Source organism: Crocuta crocuta, unplaced genomic scaffold, assembly GCF_008692635.1.
Source record: "Crocuta crocuta isolate KB4526 unplaced genomic scaffold, BGI_CrCroc_1.0 scaffold196, whole genome shotgun sequence".
NCBI lineage: Eukaryota > Metazoa > Chordata > Mammalia > Carnivora > Hyaenidae > Crocuta > Crocuta crocuta.
Window position 1 is genome coordinate 4,712,861 of NW_027531026.1, and position 24,565 is coordinate 4,737,425.

A 24,565-nucleotide genomic window follows, 5' to 3' on the forward strand; every position below is an offset into this window, starting at 1 on the left:
TTTTTTTAATTTTGAGAGAGAGAGAAAGAGCATATGAACAGAGGGACAGAGGGAGAGAGAGAGGGAGAGAGGGAGAGAATCTTAAACAGACTCTACACTCAGCCCAGCATGAAGCCTGATGCAGGGCTCCATCCCATGACCCCTGGCATCATGACCTGAACCAAAGTCAGAAGTCAGATGCTCACTTGACTGAGCCACCCAGCGCCCCCTTATAATGTCTTTATATACTCTCTAAAATATATTAAGCACTCGGTATGTGTTGGTATTTTTATTAGCATAACAACTCTTTCAATATGTAATTGATACGGAATACAGTTGGATATGTAGCTCCTTTGTCCTGTGTGTTTTTTAAATGTCTCTCAAATATGCCTCCCTTTTTTTTCTTCATGATTATACCTGGTATATTATCTCTGGCTGCCATAACAAAATACCATAGACTAGGTGGCTTAACCAAGAGAAATTTATTCCTCACAATTCTAGTGTCTTAAAAGTCCGACAGTCTGGGTACTGGCCAGTTCTGCTCCTAATGAAAGCCCTCTGCCTGGCTTGCCATGGCCGTCTTCTTGCTGTGTCCTCACATGGAAGAAATAGAGACAGTTCTCTCCTGTCTCTTCTTATAAGCACACTAATCCCATCACAAGGGTTCTACCCCTCCTGACTTCATTACCTCCCAAAGTCCCCATCTCCAAATACCATTACATTGATGGTTAGGGCTTCAACATATGACTTTTTGAGGGATGCGGTTTAGTCCATAGTATCTGGCTTATATCCCTCATCATCTTATACCTAGACAATTGCAACTGTCCTGAGACTGATATACTTAATTCTTGTCTGTCCCCATTCCACTCTGAACAATCTAAAAAGTGAAATTGATCACATCATTAAAATCATCCAATAGCAATTTTTAGACTATAGGATAAAAAGGAAATTCCAGGGCTGCCTGGGCGGCTCATTCCGTTAAGCATTCCACTCTTGGTTTCGCTCATATCATGGTCTCACATGAGCTTGGGCCCACATTGGGCTGTGCGCTGACAACATGGAGCTGGCTTGGAATTATCTCTCTCCCTCTCTCTGCCTCTCCCCCAATCATGCTTCTCTCCCTCTCTCAAAATAAGTAAACTTTAAAAATATTTTTTAATAAAAGGGTAATTCCACTACATCCCCACAAGAACTCTCTATATTCTCCAGCCATACTGCACTAGTGCTGTTGCCTAAAAGTGATGTTGCCTAAAAGTGATGTGATTTCTGTAAGTCCAGACTTAAACAACACAACTGAATTCACTGTCACTTCCTGAGTTCATCAATTTTGGTGGTCAAGGAAGAGAGGGAATTGCATCAAAATTAATTTCCATCTTGATACACATCATGAACAGACTGGATGTCACTGGACGATACAGTCAGTGTGATATATATACGGTCAGTGTCTGAGAGCATCACAGTGGCATTGGTGCGTAGATATTTTGCATACTCTTTGACCTTCAGTGCAGTTGGCATCTCTTAATAACATACGCATACCATTGCCATGCCTCAATTTGACCAGAGAATCAGTGAAACTTTCCCAATTATTTATAATTTTTACATATAGGCTAAATGAGTTTCCTGTATATTTCCTTGGCAGTTTTTCTCCAAATTAATAAAAAGCTTAAATTTTAATTTTCCTGGCATACTTCACTCTTTTTAAAGGACCTCCCCTTCTCCTCAAACCCTTCTTTATTTATCCTGGAAAAAATTACCAATGACGCATTTCTTTCTTTTCCTTTGAAAGCTACATAAAACAGTTATTCATGTTTATTGCTTTGATCTAACAGCACATTCTTTTTTTTTTTTAATGGATCGCTGAAGTCTTCCATTTAACCGTTGGCTGATGAAAATACAATTTCTTGTTTTTTTAATGTGTGTCTCTCAAATTTGTATTCAGACAGTTGCCAAAGAACATATATAAAACTCTAGTAGAGAATATAAAAATCCGTTTTCAAGGCTGTTTTATCTTGGAATATTTACGGCATTGAAAACATTATATTCCCCCTTGACCTGCTCTAAGAGCCACTTAAGTCAGTGTTAACATGGTGATCCTGTAACACACCTGAGTCTCACTAGTCAGCCAAATCCCAAATTCTTAAGTGTAAATTCCATTCTTGATTTCCAGTTTATGATTCTGTATCTACACAGCTCTTTAAAATCTATATACTTACAAGATAATGTGATCTCACATTAATCATCTGATGTAGTATTAAAGAGAAGATCCAGAAATAAAGGAAAATAGGGTTGCTAAAATTAGAGAAATAGGAAGTGGGGATGGGTAATCTGGGGAATTAGCAATTGCATTGTTAATTTCTTTTAAAATGTAGTTGGAAGGGTGCCTGGGTGGCTCAGTCAGTTAATCATCTGACTTGATTTTGGGTCAGATCATGGTTTCATGGTTCGTGGGATCGAGCCCCATGTTGGGATCTGTGCTGACAGTGCCAAGCCTGCTAGGGATTCTCGCTCCTTCTCTCTCTGCCCCTCCCCCATTTACATTCTCTCTAAATAAATAAAAACAAATAAATAAATGAACTTTTTTTTTAAAGGTGTAATTGGCACAATGTCTGTGATTATAATGCTGTACTTAATAATTCACGTATTATAAAACCCAGGAAGTTGAAAATGGTATCTTTATAAGTGGTTTCTTTTCACCATGTCAGAAGTGTAGTTTGGGTTTCATTGGGCCAGAAAGCCATAACAAACTCGGTCTGATCCTTTCACAAAACTACTTTTTCAGTTAACTTACCATAACCAAAATGGCCTGCCTCATAAAAGATCACTTTCCTTACAACCAGTTGCAAGAGGCCACACCATCCAATTTAATAGGATGTCAAAAATATTTTTGCTCCCTAGTGTAAGGTTACTATGTCCCTGGATAACAGTTTTCCTGTTTTTAAATCTGTGTTTTGTGCTTACCCCTCCTGTTCCTACTGCATGGTACTGTGGTTGCCATTCCTCATGATTGCCTCTTCTCCTGGTCCACAATCTCCCTTTCGGCCTCTCTGTCTTCCAGTTCTCACTTCTGCTTGTTCTTTATTCTCACTGTGACCTCCCTTCTGTCCGCCTTGTGATCGGACAGTCCCAAGAATATTTTCACTAGCTCTTTTGATTTCTTCACCAATTTGGTGAAGCACTTTTGCCAATCACCATTCCAGCCTCTGCCACACACCTCTCTTCTTTTTATTAACCGATTAGTGCTACTCTGTAATGGAAACAAGTTTATCCTGCGTGACCTTAACTGAGCCACCTCTGCATCTCACAAATCCTTTGGATTATCTTTCATTGATCTTTAAGTGAACTTTGAAACAGATTTCATTGCCCTTAAGTTTTGTGCTTAATAGCTTCTAGTCTCACTCTCTCTGCAAGGTATGAACACAGAGTGATGCTGTCTTACTCACCTGACCTTATTTTTATCTGATCATTTATCTTTGTTGCCTCCCTTCTTTGCCACTTTCCTCCCATTTTAGGTAAGTAACTCATTTTCCCCAAAGCTAACCTTCCCAATTGTGCCCTTTATCTGTTTTTCCTTTTCTTAGAACTTGCTTCATTAAATTTTCCACAATTGCCTTACCACTTAAATCTCTCCCTCTCCTCTGAGTCTTTCCTCTCCATCTAAAAACATGTATCACTTTTCACTGCCTTAAAAGAGCTTACCCATAGGGGCTCCTGGGTGGCTTAGTCTGTTAAGAGTCTAACTCTTGGTTTCGGATCAAGTAATGATGTCACAGTTTGTGAGTTCAAGCCCTGCATCAGGTTCTGTGCTGGCAGCCTAGAACCTGCTTGGGATTCTCTCTCTCTACCCCTCTCTCTGTTGTGTTCTCTCTGTCTCTCAAAAAAAAAAAAAAAAAAAAAAAATTAAGAAAAGCTTACCCACAATACCTTATCAAGCTACTTTTCTACCTCTCTCCTTTACCAACCAGCTTCTTGAAGAATACTGCTACCTGTATTCTTCACCCTCTGTTCACTGCTAAGCCTTGAGAGTACATTGCTTATTCTCTTTCATTCATCGCCTGTAATATAGGAAACCAGATCTAGTGAACTCTCTTCTCTATTTTTTTTTTTTTTACAAATACTTTATTGTCAAATTAGTTTCCACATAACACCCAGTGCTCATCCCCACGAGTGCCCTCCTCCATGCCCATCCCCCCTCCCCCCTACATCCATCAGTTCTCAGTTTTTGTCAGCATTCAAGAGTCTCTCATGGTTTGCCTCTCTCCCTTTCCCCCACCATTTCCCCCCTTCTTCTCCCCCTTGGTTCTCTGTTAAGTTCCTCCTAATCCTCCTATACGTGCAAACATATGATATTTGTCCTTCTCTGCCTGACTTATTTCACTCAGCATAACACCATGGAATACTACATGAACTCTCTTCTCTTGTCCTTATTCTTACACTTCCACATAGATCAGTACTGATACCACCCCTTAATTGAATATAGTCCATCACCCTTGGCTTTTATGATACTCTCTTTTTTTTTTTTTTTTCCTGTTAAATCCCAGGCCATGCTTCATTCTTCTTGTGATTCACAACTCTGGAGTATATATGGTTTCTACGAATTGCTTTGAGCCTTTTTCATTTTCATAGTGGTAATTTTCAAATCTATCAGCTTGAACCCAATGTCTCTTCCCAACTTCTTCCCTATCTTCTCAATGAGAATAGTATCTTGTCCTCAGCAAGTACAAAAATTGCCATCAGCTTTGTTTTTCTGTCTGCCCCAACTGCTCTGATCGTCATGTTATTCTTTCTCCTCCTTTCTTTTCTTCTTCATTTAAAAAAAAATTTTTTTTAACATTTATTCATTTTTTTGAGAGACAGAGCATGAGTTGGGGAGGGGCAGAGAGAGGGAGACACAGAATCCAACACAGGCTCCAGGCTCTGAGTTGTCAGCACAGAGCCCGACACAGGGCTTGAACCCACAACCGTGAGATCATGACCTGAGCTGAAGTCTGCCACTTAACCGACTGAGCCACCCAGGCGCCCCTTTTCTTCTTCCTTTTAATCCTTTTCTTATTTCCTAACCTGAAGCCTGTGTGATTTCTTTAACTCCACAGTCATAGACTTTTAGGTCAGTAGTTGTCAAATTTGACTGATTATCAAAATTGAACTTTCAGAGGGGTGCCTGGGTGGCTCTGATCTGACAGCTTATGATCTCACAGCTTGTGAGTTCAAGCCCCACATCGGGCTCTGTGTGACAGCTCAGTGCCAGGAGACTGCTTTGGAGTGTGTGTGTGTGTGTGTGTGTGTGTGTGTGTCTCTCTTTCTCTCAAAAATAAACAAACATTTAAAAATTATTAAATAAAAAAAATTAGACTTTCAGAGGGACACCTGGCTGGCTACTGTTGAGCTCGGGGTTGAGAGTTCAAGCCTCACATTGGGTGTAGAGCCTAGCTTTTAAAAGAGTCAGATTTTCGGGGCGCCCGGGTGGCTTAGTCGGTTAAGCGTCCGACTTTCGCTTAGGTCATGATCTCGCGGTTCGTGGGTTCGAGCCCCGCGTTGGGCTCTGTGCTGACTGCCGGCTCAGAGCCTGGAGCCTGTTTCAATCTGTGACTCCCTCTCTCTCTGACCCTCCCCTGCTCACGCTGTCTCTCTCTCTCTCTCCTAGAAGTAAATAAAACATTAAAAAAAAAAATTTAAAAAAAAAAAAGAGTCAGATTTTCAAAAATTAGGCTTTAACGAGTCTCTCTGCAGATATACTGAATTCGAATCTTCACTGATAAAGTCCTAATACTTCTGCATAATTTTGAAGTTTCTGATTGGTTTGTGATTTGGAGGTATGACTGTAGATTCTGTTTTGGTAACATTTGTGTCCCCTCCTTTGTGGTGGCCTCTCCTCTGCCATTCCCTGGCCTCAGGCCTTCATTACCTCCTCCCATAACCACTGCAGTAGTTGCCTGACCAGGTCTTTCCTTGTAGCAGTCTCTCCACCAATCTATTTACTTTCCTGTGAGATTAAGCTTTGTTTTGATAAGGCCACACCTCTTTCTCAGAAATTTTAAATGGCTTTCATTTCCTATAAAATAACTCCATACTGCTTTAGCCCTCAAGATGCTTTCAGTACCTAGTACTACAAATCTTCTCATTAAACACCTTCTTTGGCCTTTAAAAGGTCAAAAGGATTAATTTACACTACTTTGTGCATTTGCCTTTTTTGTCTCTCTTTTAGCTATTCCCAGTACCTTAATCACAATATTTATATGCTCAAATAGAGCTCATCTTCAAGCACCTGAAATTCCTTCTCCCTCTCAATACTATCAATGGCTGTTAATGGCTGCCTTCCCTGGGTTTGTTTTTTTGTTTTTGTTTTTGTTTTTGTTTTAATAATTTGGTCTCTTCTAATACTTACCTTCTACCGTTTAGCATAGCATGTGTGTGTGTGTGTGTGTGTGTGTGTATTTGAAAGAATATGCTTATGTAATTCATTCTGTTATCTGTCACATTTTATCTAATGCAGTTTTGATGCTTGCTAAAACGTATTTCTTGAATAACAAGCAATAGCCAAAATTTACGTAAAACTGTTCAAAGTGTTCTGCATTTCAACCATTAAATCCTCCCTGGATACACAAAACCTTACTTGGGAGATACTAATATGACTGTCACTTTACTGAAGAGGAACTTGTGTTTCAGAGCAGTGAAGTGACTCGCCAAGGTCACACAGCTAGTGAACAGCCTTCAGGTGACCTGACTCCTGAGTCCTTGCTCATAGCTGCAGTTCTGCCTTTTGTATGAATAAATCCTACTCAGTCAAGCTCGGTGCATGCTTTTTTTTTTTTTTTAATGTAATTTGCCAAGGGCCCATATTCAAAACAGCTCTTTTTCTTTTAATGGAATTTGACAGAAGCAAATTATAAAATTTATTATAAATAACCTTCAGGAAAGCAAATGATGTGATTTATAATTAGGATGCACCAACTTACACAAAGAAGTAGATGTTAGATTGGAATAAAGACTGAGGGTGTTGAAGCGCAATTTGAAGCTCTCTTGTACAGTTCTATATAGATAGTGTAAATCAGTGTGGTTGTAAATTAACAAGTAATTGAAATGAACAATTTTTCATCTGTACACTCATTTAATTATACAACTTCCAAGAAGTGTTGTGGTTTCCTCTTTCCTGAGGAAGGAGAGGGAAATGCCAGAGTATTTGGGAAAAAAAAAAACCTCATTCTGTGGTTACATTAAAGCTGCTTTACCACCCAGGGGGGAAAAAAAAAACCATTGGTTTTTTACAAATGTGTTTCACAAACACTGTGACAGAATAAATCCCACAGGGATAAAAAAAAAACGTAACAAATGGATAGAAACAAACAAAAACCGTAGCAGGACCTGTCTAGTAAAGACAAAATGGGATAGTAAAAATGGCTTCTTTTGGAGGCTTAGGAAGGACAGTGACCAAAAAACTGTATGGCTGCTCATTCGTTAGTCTTACCTACTAATGACAAAACCATGGTACCTGGAGTTAAATAAAATTCCAACGCTCTCACTCTTTTTTTGCCCCTGAGGAAGAGTGATTTAATTTAAAAAATTTTTATTTGAATATAGTTGATACACAACGTTACATTAGTTTCAGGCATACAACATAGTGATTCAGCGTCTCTATACATTATGCTCTGCTCACCACAACCTTAGCTGCCATCTGTCACCATACAAGCTACTATAGTATCAATGACTATACTCCCTATGCAGTTACTTTTATTCCTATGACTTATTCATCCAGAAACTGTACCTCCCACTTCCCTTCTCCCATTTTCCCCATCTTCCTACGCCCCTCCCCTCTGGCATCCATCAGTTCTCGGGATTCATAGATCCGTATCTTCTTTTTGTTTGTTTATAAATTTATTTTGTTTTGTTTTGTTTTAGATTCCGCATATAAGTTTAATCATATGTGTTTCTCAGTCTGACTTAATTTCACTTAGCATACTACCCTCTAGGCACATCTGTGTTGCTCTAGATGGCAAGATCTCATCCTTTTTATGGCTATTTAATATCCCAGTGTGTGTGCATGTATACCCCCACGTCTTCTTTATCCAATGCTCGTACTCTTTTAAAAAAATGTGGAAACTTACAGTTTTGTGCCCAGGACAAAATTAAGTGGTAGCATGTACCTTACATTTGCTACTAATATCAGATACCCATGAATCAGTCTAACCGTTAACAATTTGAATTCCCAATGAAAGAGGAGAAAAAGAAAAAAGCTGGAATTAGGATCTCACAAATGTTAAGGTCTCCACATGACATTACAAATATGTAATATACATATGACAAATGACAAATATACATACGACAGATATACAAAGAAAATTTAATGGTATATCATTGGGTACAAATCACTTTGATCAAATCACATTGATCACTAATATATAAATATTATCAGTATAGATGTTACTGTCTTCTTGGACAGCCTCCTTCTCCATAAATGACACACAAGGCATCCAGTCTGGATATTGCCTTTTTTTTCCTAAACATAGGTCCCTCCTTTTTTCTCTGTAAGGGCTTGGTCCAAGGTTGTTAGTAAGAATGGGTAATAAGATATTGGTTTACTTCCATCTGGATAAAATTCCCGGCCACACCTGTGGGTACTGTGCCATTGCTGAAATGAACAATGATAAGCCTGTGCATAACACAGCTCTTACACCACTTTACGGTCTGTTATTATTGTGTATCCCTGAAAACAGCTCTGTATGTGGGTTTTGTGTTCATTTTCTCTACTTACAGATATTATTTAGCAGCAGAGTGTAAGTAATGTCTCCAAAGCTTTTGTGAAATATATTCCATTATTTTTAAAATGAGACAATGCCCTAGGGCACCTGGGTGGCTCTATAGGTTAAGTGTCTCTTCTTTGGCTCAGATCACGAACTCACTGTTTGTGAGTTGGAGCCCTGCATAGGGGTTTTTGCTGTCCACACAGAGCCCACTTCGGATCCTCTGCCTCACTCTCTCTCTGCCTCACCCCCCAAAATAAATAAACTCATTAAAAAAAAAAGACCAGACAATGCCCTGATAATCTGATATCTGTAGGGAAAAGAGATATGATTAATCACGTTGACCAACAGGATCCAAAGGACTAAAGTCAAGTAGACATTTTAGAATAGTGACATGGCAAAAGAAATAAAAATAAAGTAAAATTCTAAATTTGTGTTGCAGTTTTGTAATGTGATAGCCAAAGAACTAAAAGGAAATCAGTGAGAGGTCAGCTGGCATTTATCCAGATTGAGGGTCTACCAGAAAACAGTTCTGGAACTGACATATTTAACACACTGTAAAAATATTTTCTTGAACACATCTTTAGTATTAATTTTTATGAGACATTGTGTCAGAATTGACTCAAGCCTTCAGTGTTGAATGTGAGCCTGTTAACTCTTAATGACTGCTATGTGGTATCCTATCAAACCATCTGTAAAACATAACTGGCTATTCATTGCCAAATACATAGTAACCTAATTTCCAAAAATTATGAGGCCATATAGTAAGATTCAAAATATAGATGTAGGCAGGTTGAAAGACGCATTGTATATTTTCATAGTATTATAAAAGCTAAGTGTGTTGGAAATTGCTGTTCGGTGCCTGAGCATGCCTAGAGATGAGTGTTTTGAACTCTTTAATGGCTGAGTAACTGGTAATGTAGTTAGTAAACTAGGTTAAGTCAGTCTTCAGTTGTTAGTTGGCTGGCTTCATGCTTGTTTTAGACCTCCTAAAAACTTCTGTCATAATGTCATTTTGTGAAATACTTATGAAGTGTGTTAAAATTTACTATGTTGGCTGTGAACCCAAGTGATAATTCTTCCTGTAGTTCCAAGATATTTTCCTTACAAGACGAAAACAGACCTTTTAACCTTTTCCTTAAGTATCACAGACCTATTTGACACCCTCCACCCCCAGTAGGATATTATCTGGCAACTTGAAATACATGGTCCAAATGGAATTACTCTAATAACAGTTTGTGCAAGGTCCATGTGGGTATGTCTCATCTAACTTGATTATTCTCCTCAGATTCAAAATTATAGTCTGCAAATTGAAAATTATATATAGCTTTTGCAAGGCGAGACCATAATTCTAGGCTTGTACTATTTTTTTTTCATTCCCAATAAATCGCACTCAAAGTAGGCCTGACACTGGACTGTCCTTTAGCGTCCAGGACAGCCCGAAGTCAGCTGGTGACAAAGTTCTGTTAGTTAGGTTCTCAGAGACCCCGAGACTCCTCTGAAAACCTGTTCACATTCCTCCTCTCTATCCCTGGAAGATATACTCTAGGCCAATATTGATTAACTCTCTTCTCTGCCTATAAATCCATTTTTTCACCTGTACAGATCCTTCCAAATTACATACCATATCAGTTAAGGGTCCGGCTAAACCCATGTCCAAAGGTGGTATGTGGGGGCTCCCACTCTTGGTTATGTTTGCTGAACCCATTGTCTAAGGTGTCCTTCAGGCTACTTAAATTACCTTCTAGAGAAGAAGTTTACTCTTGTGAGCCACAGTACCTTGGTGAGACTCATTACCATCAGCTTTAAGTGGGATTGGATGGGTTAGAATAGAATAGGAAAGGTAGAGGGAAGGGAATAGAAGACACTGAGAGGTTCATTTTAAATAGGCTGGTCAGTGGGCACCTGGGTGGCTTTTGTTCAGTTAACCGGCTGACTCTTGATTTTGGCTCTGGTCGTGGTCTCACAGTTGTGGGTTGGAGCCCTGCATCGGGCTCAGTTCTCACAAGTGCAGAGCTTCATATCCTCTGTCTCTGTCCCACACTCCCCCGATGAAACTTGCTCTCTCTTTCTCTTTCTGTCTCAAAAATAAATAAATGTTAAAAAAAATTTAAATAAGCTGGTCAGGGGAGCACCTGGGTGGCTCTTTTGGTTAAACATCTGATTGGGGCGCCTGGGTGGCTCAGTTGGTTAAGCGTCCGACTTCGGCTCAGGTCATGATCCCACACTTCATGGGTTCGAGCCCCGCGTCGGGTTCTGTGCTGACTTCTAGCTCAGTGCCTGGAGCCTGTTTGAGATTCTGTATCTCCTTCTCTCTCTGACCCTCCCCTGCTCACGCTGTCTCTCTCTCTCTCTCAAAAATAAATAAAACATTAAAAAGAAAGTAAATAAATGGTTAAACGTCTGACTTTGGCTCAGGCCACGATCTCACAGTTTGTGACTTCAAGGCCCACATCAGGCTTTCTGCTGTCACCTCAGACCCTGCTTCGGATCCTTTGTCCTCCTCTCTCGCTGCCCCTTCCCTGCTTGCTTCTTCCCTGCTCGCTTGCGTGTGCTCTCTCGCTCTCTCTCTCTCTCTCAAAAATAAATAAATAAACATTTAACAAGTAAATAAATAGGCTGCTCAAGAAGTTTTCAGTAACAGTTTGGATGTGGTGGAATTTAAATTCTACACTCTGACAGCAACCGTCCTCCAAGTGTGATCTTCAGATTATGTCAGACAAACAGAAGCATTGTTGTTGTTGTTGTTTTTTAAGTTTATTTATGTATTTTGAGGGGTGAGGAGGGTCAGAGAGAGAATCCCAAACAGGCTCTGTGCTGCCAGCGCAAACATGGGGCTCAACCCATGAACCCTGAGATCATGACTTGAGACAAAATGAAGAGTCAGACACTCTCTGGCTCTGTGGTGACAGCTCAGAACCTGGAGCCTGCTGGGATTCTGTATCTCCCTCTCTCTGCCCCTTCCCCGCTCACACTCTGTCTCTCTCTGTCTTTCAAAAATAAAGAAAATGTTAAAAAAGAAAATTTAAGGAGTCAGATGCTCAACCAGCTGAGCCACCTAGGTGCCTCCCGAAGGGTTCTGTAGCCAAATAGGTTTAGGAAATTCAGGTACCAAAAAAAAGTTCAACATATTTTTTTATTATGTGATTTTTGGGCTCCTCAAATGTGTAAAAAGGGGCCATGCACTATTTGCTTGACATGAGTAAAGGCATAATGGTCCTGAGAACAAGAATTATAGCAGGTAAGGCTTCCTGAACATGTGCTTTGTGCCAGGTTCTGTGCCAGGTGCTTTACATGGATGGTTTCCCCCGACACATCCCATGTGGTACAGCACATGCGGGGAAATGAGGCCTGGGGTCAATCTATGTGAGTGATGGTACTAGTACTAGGAAGGAAGAGAAAGTCTGAGACGAAGGGGGATCTCCAGACCTGGAATTATATAGAGCTGAAGGGAGATGGAGGTGCACATTTGGAAATTGTTGTCCCTAAAGTGCTCATTGAAAGAAAGTGACTATGGAGATTGTGAATTTAGAAAGGATGACTAAAGAAAGTGAAGAACCTGGCCCATAGTGGAGAGCAGAAATGTACAAAGCCTAGCCTACTGCAGCAAACATTTCTTAAAAACCCCTTTAGAGAACAAGGAAACTAAGTCCTATGGCTCCTGTCTTCAGATTCTGTTGTAAATGTTTGTAGATTACCTGTTCTACCCACAGTATCCTAATGCTGATTTAGCAGTTCTGTGAAGTGTGTGTCCTGTTGTATTCTTCTAAGACTTCTGGTTTATTTGCTGAGAACACTGGTAGGTGACAGTGCATTGTGGGGTTAACCTTATCCCTTGTTAGGGAAGCGTAAGACCACAATTAATATGTTCTCACCAACAAATGAATCAGATCAATGAAACTTCTCTGCCTCCAAGTATCTGTTAATTTCAGAATAAGGGCCCGTAATTTAGAAATAAGGCCTTTGGATACCTTGTTTTCAATTACCTTTTTTTCTCATTTAAAAATAATGCATGCCTGTTGTTGGAAATAGCCCCATAAATATCTTAAATCTACACATTATTTCACAGCTGCGTTCCTTGTTTTACATTGATGAGTTTGTTTTAGTAGCACATCCAAATTGTTAGAATCAGAAGGTCAGTGAGGTAAAATTAAAACAAGTACTTTAGAAGATTGTAAACACAGAATAAATTTCAGCCTCATGTAAATGAGGTGCGATTTCCATAATAAAGCCATTTTTGCTGTCACTGGTGCATAGCAATAAAGCCAAGGCTGCAATTACAAAAAGAAGAGATAATACAGCACCATACTTTCTTTAAAAATGGGAGTTAAATTCATTGAAATCATATTTTCCCTAAAAAAAATAGAGATTTTATGTATTCTCAATGAAATCTACAAAATCCCATAAGTAGACTTTCTTAATGATGGTAGTACTAAATGACATATCCACTTGCTGATTTTTTTTTCTTTCACTAAAACCTTTTCAGACTACTTTGTTTTTCACATTAATGACTCCTTGCTAATTTAAGTATTTAAATCAAGTACTTTGAGGATTTGATTTTTTTTCCCTCCCTATCATTGAACTTGGTCTTAACACAAGCCTACCCTTTTTAGCATGGCCTTAACGAAAAATTGTAGTAAATATACATAACAGAAAATTTACCATTTTAACCATTTTTAGGTGTACAATTCAGTAGCAAAAAGTACATTCACGGGGCACCTGGGTGGCTCAGTTGGTTGAGCATCTGACATCCAGTGAGGTCATGATCTCACAGTTCATGGGTTCGAGCCCTGTGTCAGGCTCTATGCTGACAGCTCAAAACCTGGAGCCTGCTTTGGATTCTGTGTCTCTTCCTCTCTCTCTGTCCCTCCCTCGCTGTGCTCTGTCTCCCAAAAATGAATAAACATTAAAAAAATTTTTTTAAGTACATTCACAATGTTGTGCAACCTTCACCACTATCTATTTCCAGAAGTTTTTCATCAACTCAAACATGAACTCTGTACCCAATAAACAAAATTTCCTATTCCTCATTTTTCTCAGTCCCTGGTGACCTCTATTCTACTTTCTGTCTAGAGGAATTTGCCCGCTCTAGGCACCTCATGTAAATGGAATCATACAATATTTGTCTGGCTTATTCTACTTAACGTAATGTTTTCAACATTCATCCACATTGCAGCATGTGTCAGAATTTCATTCCTTTTTAAGACTGAATAATATTCCATCATATGTATATACAACAGCAAGGATTTTCACTGCAAACAAAATCACCTAACCATTGCCTAACTAATAGGCGATAAGGCAATTTGGCCATAAAAGATAAAGTCATGAAAAATAAAAGAGGGCGTTCATTAAAAAGGACATAATGAAATATGAAAAATGAATAACAAATTAAAAAGACCTTATTGTGAATATAAAATATTTGAATACTTTTTTTTAAGTAGACTCCATGCTCAATGTGGGGCTTGACTCACGACCACAACATCAAGACTCACATGGTGTACTGACTGAGCTAGCGAGGCGTCCCCGAATACATTTTATTATTTTTGTGTGTGATTTTTTTTTAAAGTTTATTTCTTTATTTTGAGGGAGACAGAAAGAGGCGAGTGGGAAAAGGGCAGAGCGAGGGGGAGAGAGAGAATCCCAAGCAGGCTGTGTGCTGTCGGCACAGAGCGTGATGCCGGGCTTGACCTCATGAACTACGACCACATGACCTGAGCTGAATGCTTAACGGACTGAGCCACCCAGGTGCCCCCACCTCTGAATGCCTTTCAAATGTGTGTAGGTTCACTGAATAGATAACAGGTTTTATTTAGTGGATTGTACCCAAGCATTTGTCTTCAGAGTCTTTCATTCATAGTATTATGCTTCTGTTTGTTTGTTAACTCATCTCCTTGTTCACCGGCACACTTGTTCTTGTTTCACTAAAATTTCTTCCTTCATTAGCAAGAGTTGCCAGTTTCCAAACACTAGGATGCATATTTGTAACTGAGCTTTGAAGTACATTGTAAAAGCCCTTCTACAACTGTTGGGTTTTGGCACATTGTCACATGTTCATTGATAGACATCCTAAAGTTCTGTAGGAAATGTGGGTTCAAAACTCTGTGCCTGTGTACAGACTGTTTTGAGGGTTAAGATTTATATAAAGTGGGACTAGTGTGTCAGTGAAAAAAGGAACCAAACCACCAACCAGTTATCTTTTTAATTTTTGCTAAAATGTTTGCCTCCCAGAATGCTTGCAGTAAAGATGTTTCTGGTGATAGTACCTAGAACCATTGAAATTCTGTTTTCTAACGAATTCACCTGTAAACATAAGTTTCTAACGTGGCCAGTTATAAATGCCTGTTCTAGAAAGCACTGATTTACACAGACAACAGAAAAGTTACTAGTCATTCACCAAATGTGAGACGTATCAGCTCATGAAAATACAACTGAAATGATTTTCATTAAGTGCAGTGTTCATTTTCAGCATACCAAATGGAATTCACAGTAGCTCTTAACATTCCCCCCACCCCCACTCCATCACCATTACCCACTCCCAGAGCCCTTTCTCCCTGTGGTCAGTTACTCCAGGCCTCAAAGAAGGTAGAAGGTACTTCCTCCAAGGTGGGTTAGCATAAAGCTGTTGAGATCTAAGTTTCAGGGCCTATATGCAAGGGAGAGGCCCTTGCATATAGGCCCTTTCCAATGTTTTATACCTAATTTTGCTTTTTGCAATTTTTATTTTTTAAAGAAGGTTCTCCATGTTTTATGAACTTCAGGCCCACAAAATCTGGATGTGCCTCTATATATGTTTCTTCCAACCTGAAATCATGTCCTCATCATTGTTGCATTGCTGAAAAACCAGCCTGGGGTCTATTGTTCAAATCGCTGAGTTATTTACACCTGGCTTTCTTTGTTGCAGAGTTTCTGATCTGGGGTGCCAAGCTACCACACTTGTCCAGGAAAACATAGGCCCTGGGTGCTTCTAGTCAGGCCCCAGTATGCTCTCTCAGCTCCTCTGCTGACCTCTGACAGCTCACAGCACTGGTTTGGCCCTAGGCACTTTGGAGGAACATGAAGGCCAAATATTGAAAATTGGGTTCCTAGTTGTTCACGCAAAGTATGCGTGTCCTTTTGTACTCTGCACAGAGCCATAAATAGAATTTTGTAGTTACACAGTGGAACAAAGACTGCCAGATTTAATACTTAATCTTTAACAAATTTAGTGAGTATAGCATAGGAAGTTTCCTAAATATTAGGGTATCTTGTCATTAGTAAAAATGAGCCTCTGGACCTTTATCAAATTGCATGATTTCATTAAACAAAAATGAATTTTTATAAAATTTAAATAAATCTTAATATATTTTCCCCTGTCTTGCTGTAAGGCATTAACGACAAAGGAATTATTCATCTGTATAGGCGGTGTCTTATATTATTCTTATTTTCTCTGTGAAGTTATAATAATAACTCAATTTTATATTTTTTAAAGAAGGTTGTATTTGGGAAGATACCAGCATATGNAAGAATTCCATCTTAGATCTCTCATTACAATTGCCATCCACAGGAAGGCATTCAAGCATGGAGTGTGGGAAGCCTGTTCATTGTGAGGGGGGCATCTGTCTGAGGGATGGGATACAGTCCAGCTTGAGATGTCAGAACCCAGATGAGCTTGAGGGGTCAACTGTGCAAGAGAAGAAATAACAACACCCAGAGACTGGATACAATCAACTAGGGCAGGTGATCAAATAGGTAAATGTATTAAGAATAATGAGAACTAGATTTCTTAACAGAGGAGAAATTTATACAAAGTAAAAAGAAAAAAATTAGAATTAACCCTGTGATGTTGGATTGGATCTGGAAGTATTGGTGTGAAATAATAATGCTCATTATACAGAAATAGATACAGTAATCCAGAGGTAAATGTGTGTTCATATGTGTACCTACATAGATTCTCTAGCTCTGTTTACTAACAGGGCTAAGGGCCAGAAACACCCCAATAACAGTGAGCATATTTACCATCTAATCTGGTTTCCAAATGCCATTATCCCCACAAAAGGAGCCAGAACTAGATCAGGGAAAGTACAAGATAAGTTTGAAACATCTTGTTGGGCCAGAAATCAAGGGAGTACTTACAGGATCAGGAGAACATTACAAACGGCACAGAAGCCACAGAAGCCATCTTATCTTGCAAGGCTTCCATTAATCAAATTTAAGATAATTTGGGCATCATAATGATAGTAATGAATAATAACCCTTTTTTAAGTTTATTTATTTCGAGAGAGACAGGGACAACATGAGTGAAGGAGGGGGAGACAAGTCTCAAACCCATAAACCGTGAGATCAGGACCTGAGCTGAAATCGAGTCGGTCACTTAACCTACTGAGCCACCCATGTGCCCCAATAACCCTTAAATAAAGTGAGAATCTGAGTCCATATTATAAAAATAAATAAATGAACAAATCACACATTTGATAAGAGGAAGGGTTTTATCCAGTTTCAAGGTAATCCCACATAGATACTTAGTAATCACAGAGGAAAACAGACTGACTTCACCATGGAGGATCTGTGCAGTCCCTACCTTAATCACGTGACCGGAATGAGCAACCTAAGTAATGGGACAAGTGGAGGTTTTGTGCCACCCAGTAGAGTGCTGTAACAAGAACCCAGTATCACTTCTGTGATTTCTGCCAAATGTTATAATCTGAGTCACAGGAAAACATCAGATGAACTCAAATTTAAGGACACTCCACAGGAAAAACTGGCCAGTAATCTTCAAAAGTGTCAGTCACAAAGCCAAGGACATACAGATGAACGGTTTGGGATTAAAGGAGACTGAGGAAACAGGTCAGCTGGACCTTTCCACTGCAGAAGAGATAACAGAAATAATGGACACATCTTAAATGGGATCTGAGGATAGCAGGAATATATGAGTATTGATTTCCTGATTTGATGGTCCTGTTGTGTTTATGTAGGAGAAAATCTTTGTAGAAAATGCACATTAAAGTTTTCAGAGGGAAAAATGAAAACAAAAAATAAAATTAAGTATTGGGGAGCCTAGCTGGCTCAGTCAGAAGAGGGTGCAACGCCTGATCTCAGGCCATGAGTTCAAACCCCATGCTGGGTGTAGAGATTACTAAAAAAATAAACTAAAACATGTCAGTTTAAAAAAATAAAGTATTCAGAAGGTGCTGGAGGAGGGCAACTTTCAAGTGGTTCAGGGAAAAAAACTATGTTGTCATACTATACTTACAGCTCTTCTGTAAGTTTGATGTTTCAAAATAAAATTTTAAAATTGCTTAAGTCATATTATTTAATTGTTCAAATTTCCAGAGTGTATGTATATTTTAGTCATTAATTGATATAATAGTGGGCATATTTGGACCTTGAAGTCTGTCCTAAGGCTTGTCAATGGTATGGTCCATCCTGATGTCTTTCAGACAGCTTGAAGTGTGTTTATTTGCAGCTGCTATGATCTGAATCACTTTTTAAATCTAATATAGGTTGTTATTTAAATAATAAAATCCCCTTTTTAAGGTTATTATTCTCTAATGGAAATATCAAAGACAAATGGGTAATGAAGTACTTGACCCTGAAGAAATCTCTCCTGAAAACTACTGAAATAAATTGCATGAGAAACAATTGGCAGAATAAGCTTAGTGTTGACAATAATGAACCTGTCACTTCACCTTTGCTCTAACATTAGCTGTAAAGTTTGGGGTCTTCTCTGTCAGAAAAAAAAAGTGAGTACATACTATTCTGTGACACACAAGCTAGTTTTTATATCATTTGTATTTTAAATTGTTGGGTTGGACTACAGTAATTTCTGGAGCACACCGCTGCCTGCCATTTTCTGGTGGGGAGCTTTTTTAAGATTTACCTGGGGATGAAACGTGTTTGCATCTCTGTAGTTGTTCATAGCACTTCCCAAACGGTCCAGCAGGTGGTAGTCTAGGAGAGGAACAGTTCCCATTCTGCACCACCCCCACCCCCCTCCACCCCCAATCAGGAAAACAGAAAGAATGTGGACTCAGCAATGTGCCTTCTCTTTTCTGGCATAAGAATGGCATTTCCAAGGTTGTTCTTTCCAAATGGGTACTTAGGCATACAGAGTAATACAAGAAAGGAGCCAGTATACATTTGTGTGTATATGTGACTATGCAGGACACTGAAGCTCAAAAAAAATTTTTTTTTTTATTTCTAGAAGTCCCACTGGTTTTATATCTCTTTGCCCTGATTTCTGTGACATGGCTGTGGGGAGGCCTGCACATGGCTTACAGACACTTCTGGATGTTGATCCTCTTTGTCATTTTCAACAGTCTGCAGGTAAGCTTACAATTTGGTGGCACACATGGATCCTCATGATCCTCATAAACACGGGGCATGGAGTTTCTTATTTTTTTTATGTTTATTTATTTAATATAATTTATTGTCAAATTGGTCTCCATACAACACCCAGTGCTCATCCCAACAGGGACATGGAGTTTCAGTGTAAAGGAATCAAGTGTCTACACGTAGGTAAATTTTTACACACAACATCACGCAGAGTTGTAAAATAAAATGATGAAGGGTTAAATCTTTAACACCTAAGATATGGCTGGGCTTCTAACTTGCTGTTTATACTGATAATATAAAGGGTAAAATATTTACCCTCCTTTATTTAGGTAACATCTGAGTATTTAGAAAAACATATTTCTTTTTCAGCAGGATTGATGTTTTTAAACTTTGTGGAATGTAGCCATGGACACTGGCTGTATCTAGAAGTTAGATCAATTGGGGAGTGAAATAGATAGCAGTGATCAAGCAGTCCACTCTTAACATCTGGTGCTTAGTGAAATGAGAGTGTTTTGGTTCACTGAAAAATGATTGACATCCTCTAAGTCTGGCAATGCCCAGCTTAAATTAGTTTTGTGAGCGTGCTTGGATAGCATAACTAGGAATTATATAACTGTAGCAAAAATTAAAGCTGACTTTTTTAGTGCTTTTGTTAAATGGAAAAAAGTTGCACCCTGAAATTAACAAATGGAACAAATGAATTCATTTTCCTTATTTTGCAAAGTGAAAAGGTCTGTCCTAGACCAAAATAATTTCTTGAATTTACCAAAGATATCTCTAAAAAGTCCTTATTTGGACCACCATCTTGCAAGGAACGTGTACAGGAAAAACTATTAGGATTATAGCATACAACTGCAATGAGACTCAAAGCATATTTCAATTTAATTGTATGGAAACAAATTATTTAGTGGCAGCATATCATCCAGCAGAGTGCCTAAGCAAATCATAATACAGATTTAGGAAGGGCAAAAAATACAAAGTAACTTGAAAGTTTGGCATCAAGTTGATACAGGCGGATACATAGACGTCTCTGTATAGCTACAGAAATCCTCAAGCACCAGCTGCTAGCACATTGTGTTAGTGCTACCAGTCCAAGGATGAAGGTTAGGATGTGATGATCAATGTGATGATGACTCAAGGGAGTAAACAATTACCGGTTAGAATACACTATGGCAGGTGCCATGCAAACAAAATGCAGTAAGGGCTGAGTAAAGCACCTGTTTATAGCTGCGTGTGCTCGCGTTTTGAGATGAGCCCCAGAAGTGAGCCATTCAGGTCAGAGGTTCTGTCTGGTCAGCTTTGAATCCCTGGGGCCCGGTGGAACTAACACCAAGGTCCACACTGACAACCTGCAGATGTATTTTATTTGGTGGACACACCATGGTGGACAGAACAGTGTTTTAAATTGTTTCATATTTGGAGGGCAGCTCTGTGGCTCAGTCGGTTGGGTGTCCAACTTCAGCTCAGGTCATGATCTCACGGTTTGTGAATTCAACTTGCTGCTGTCAGCATGAAGCCTGCTTCACATCTTCCATCCTCTCCCTCTGTGGCCCTCCCCTACTTCTCAAAAATAAAAAAAATAAAATATTTTTTAAAGACCTCTTTAAATTGTTTAATATTTGCTGCAAACTTTTAAGATTGAGAAATCTCTGGCTTTTCTTTAGTAGCCGTACTTGCTCGGCAGCAATTGACCAGTCCTAAGTCATCGCTGCCCCCTTTAGATGGGGCATGTGATCTTATTGTACACGATAGACTTCATTCATTCATTTTACCCGCCCATGAGTTTGTGACACCTTTAATGTTAAGTAAGTGATGATTGCATGGTCAGAGATGGGTATTTCAGGCAGAGAAGCAGTGTTAGTCTGGGCAGCACAGAGGGAAGGTAGTTAATCTTGCCGAGATTTAGCAAAGAGCTGGGGTGAGGGTGGCAGGAAGAAAGCCTTTGCAGTTAGGAAGGTAATGCTGGAAGCTGGGACAGACGAGGGCTGGTTGGCCCCAGTGCTGTTATTTTGTTTCCGAAGGGATGTTAAACTTCAGTTTTTAAGCGGTAGGAAGCCATCATAGTTCGAGTTTTTGTTTGTTTTGTTCTGATTTTTTTTTTATTTTATTAGTTTTTAAATTTTTTAAATTTTGATTGGGAATGACATGCTTGTACTACTTGTTAGAAGTATAACTGGAAACATTTAGGAAGGTAATGAAATGTGGAACAATTCCAGTTAGGTGGACTGCTATCATATTCCAGCCTATAATATTGCGGCAGCATACCTGGGAATGGAGAGTAGGTGACAGGTTTGAGAATTATAAAGATAACTATTAATGGAATTTGGTTATCCAATAAAATGTAGGAAAAGCAACATCATTTAGAAATGCCGAACTCAGGTAATGGCAGGGCACCGACACCTTTAGTCAATGTGAAGATCACATCAGGCACAGGGTTCTAGGAGGTATGCAGTGAGGTTGGTGAGTTGCTAAGATGTGGGAATCATTGGAAAGCTATTTTTAGTTAATAATCTTATAATAATAATAATAATTTAGTAACTGGGTTTTAGGACAGGGTACAGAAAGAGATTATTAATGAAAGGGAACTAGGATAGAACATTTTGGAGTTTCTGGTAGGAAAGAAAGTTTCAAAAGGAAACAATACTAACTGTCAAGTGTAGCAGGGAAGATAAATAGGCTGAGGACTGAGGGGCCCTGTGGTGCAGTGTCCCCACCTGCGGTTTGCAGCAAAATCATGTGAGGGGCTTGTTGAAACACAGATTGGTAGGTCCCACACCCAGAGTTTCTGATCCTGAGAGCAGATCTGAGAGTTTGCTTTTCTAGCAGTTTTCCAGATGATGCTGATTCAGCCGGGCTAGGGACCACAGTTTGGGAACCGCTGGTACAGTAGCATGATCCTAACTCCCCCAGTCTATCTGGTAGACTTTCGTTGAGTCATGAATACAAATTTTTTTTTAGTTTCTTTATCTGTGAAACGGGAATTACATACTGTTTAGGATTATGGTGTGATTTAATTAAATGGCATAACATATTAAGCAATTGTACAGTACCTCACATAAGGAGCGCTTATTTTTACCCAACAAGCTTAATGGAGTAATGGGAAGAGAGAGAAAGTAATAGCCAAAGAAGGATGTTTGGTTGATTGGTCCAAAGGAGATTTTTTGTTTTTGTTTTCTTGGGAAAAGAACCAACAAAGAAGGAGAAACTGACAAGTGGAGAAAAGACTTTGCTGTGGCAGGATCACTGACAGGGCAGGAAGAACAGAGGTGATCAAGGGAGGAGGAGAGATGTGTCTCTCTCTGAGGCTGGGGTAAGAGAGAAGAATAGGTAAACATGGAAAACCATTTGAAAGCTGGAAGTGAGGAAAGTTGGAATTTGTATCTAATGCTCTCTCTTTTCTCTGAAAGTCAAGAAGCAGAGATTTGTTGAGAAAAATGGGATGAAAGCTTGATGTAAAAGTAATAAAAGGTATGGAGCGGTGTCTAGGCAGAAAGTAAATAGCAAACTATGGTGGGTTAGAAGATGGTCAAGAAACGGACTGCTTAGAGAGAAATTAGAAAGATTTAATGGAGGTTAGACACCTGAAATCCATGACTGAACCAGTCAGCAGCAATTAAATAAATGTAAACCTTAAGGTTAAAATGGTAGCCAGTAGAGCCTATCAAACCACATATACACGTTAAAGTCTTTTGAGCATTTATGCAGGTTTATTAATAAATGAAGACTGTTGGACATTAAACTATATTTCATGGTGAGATATAAAAGAAATTGTCATGGTCTATTTCTTAGAGGAACTAATCAAAGCTAAATATACATAAAATCAAAAAACGTCTCAAACTCATGTTTCATGAGTTTCATTCCATCTGTATGGCACCATTGAAGCAATGAGTTTCTGTATCACTCTGGCACACCAGTACCTTCCTGGTACCAGTACTCAGTTCATCATTCCTAAAAGAAATGCCTGTTAAGGAACACTTGAAAAATATGATTTCTCTAGGGTTGATTGGAGTTCATTTAGTTTATAAACTGTCTCAGATCTTCAACTTGGGCATTTCATAGAACGTAGCTATATGGTAATAAGATCTTCCAAGTGTGTTCCATGAAGACTGAATGGTTATTATTATTTTTTATTGGCTTTTGTATTTTTTAACTGACTTTTTAACTGACTTTTGTCAATACCTGCAGCTATAAAAGTATGCATCTTATGGTTGGCTACTGTATTTTGCTCAACAGGGATTAAATTTTTTATCCAGATTATTATGATGTCATAGGTGCTCAGAGACTAACCGATGAAAGTTATCTTTTAAAATACTCCGAATTTTTATACATTTATTATTTGATGCAGTTTTAAAAAGGGAATCTTTTTTTTTTTTTCCAAAGTGAACTCTACCCCTAGTGTGGGGCTCGAACTACAACCCAAGATCAAGAGTCAGACGTTCTAGGGGCACCTGGGTGGCTTAGTCGGTTAAGCATCCGACTTTCGCTTAGGTCATGATCTCGCGGTTCATGGGTTCGAGCCCCACACCGGGCTCTGTGCTGACTGCCGGCTTGGAGCCTGGACCCTGCTTCAGATTCTGTGTCTCCCTCTCTCTCTGACCCTCCCCTGCTCACTCTCTCTCTCTCCTAGAAATAAATAAAACATTAAAAAAAAAAAAGAGTCACACGTTCTATCAACTGAGCCAGCTAGGCACCCTAAAAAAGGGAATCTTAAAAAAAATTGATTTTTTACCTGAGTATAGTTGACGCACAATGTTACATTAGTTTCAAGTGTACAACATAGTGATTCAACATCTCTATATACATTATGCTGTGTTGACCATAAGTATAGCTACTGTCACTGTACAATGCTATTATAGTATCATTGACTATGTTCTCAATGCTGTGCCTTTCATTGCTGTGGCTTTTATATAACTGGAAGCCTGTGTCTCACACTTCTCTTTACCCATTATGCCTATCCTCCCACCCCTCTGCACCCCTGGCAATCATCCATTTGTTTTCTGTGTTTATAGGTCTGGTTCTGCTTTTGTTTATTCTTTTTTTTTTTTAGATCCCTCATGTAAGTGAAATCATATGGTGTTTATCTTTCACATTCTGTCTTATTTCATTGAGCATAATACTCTCTAGGTCCGTCCATGTTGTCACAAATGGCACAGTCTCATTCTTTTGTAAGGCTGCATAATATTTCATTGTATATAGATATTACATCTTCCTTATCCATTTGTCCATCATTGGGCACTTAAGTCTTCCATATCTTGGCTATTGTAAATAAGGCTGAGGTAAACACAGGGGTGTATGTATCTTTCAAATTAGTGTTTTTGTTTTCTTTGGGTAAATACCCAGTTGTAGATTTATTGGGTCATATGGGATTTCTATTTTTCAATTTTTGAAGAACTTTCTTAGTGTTTTCCACAGTGTCTGTCCCAATTTACATTCCCACCAACAGTGTATGAGAGTTCCTTTTTCTACACATCTACTCCACCACTTGTTATTTCTTGCCTTTTTTTTTTTTTTTTTTTTTTTTTTTTTGAGAGAGAGACAGT

General features: G+C 39.0%; 1 protein-coding gene across 1 annotated transcript in view; it reads left to right on the top strand.

Annotated features, from left to right (window-relative positions):
• ADGRV1 (adhesion G protein-coupled receptor V1) overlaps positions 1-24,565 on the top strand; it is a 506,890-nt gene that overhangs the window by 422,742 nt on the left and 59,583 nt on the right. The window contains exon 88 of the mRNA XM_077770967.1: positions 18,895-19,016. Within this exon, the coding sequence (XP_077627093.1) occupies positions 18,895-19,016 (122 nt within the window). The remainder of the gene's footprint in view (positions 1-18,894; positions 19,017-24,565) is intronic.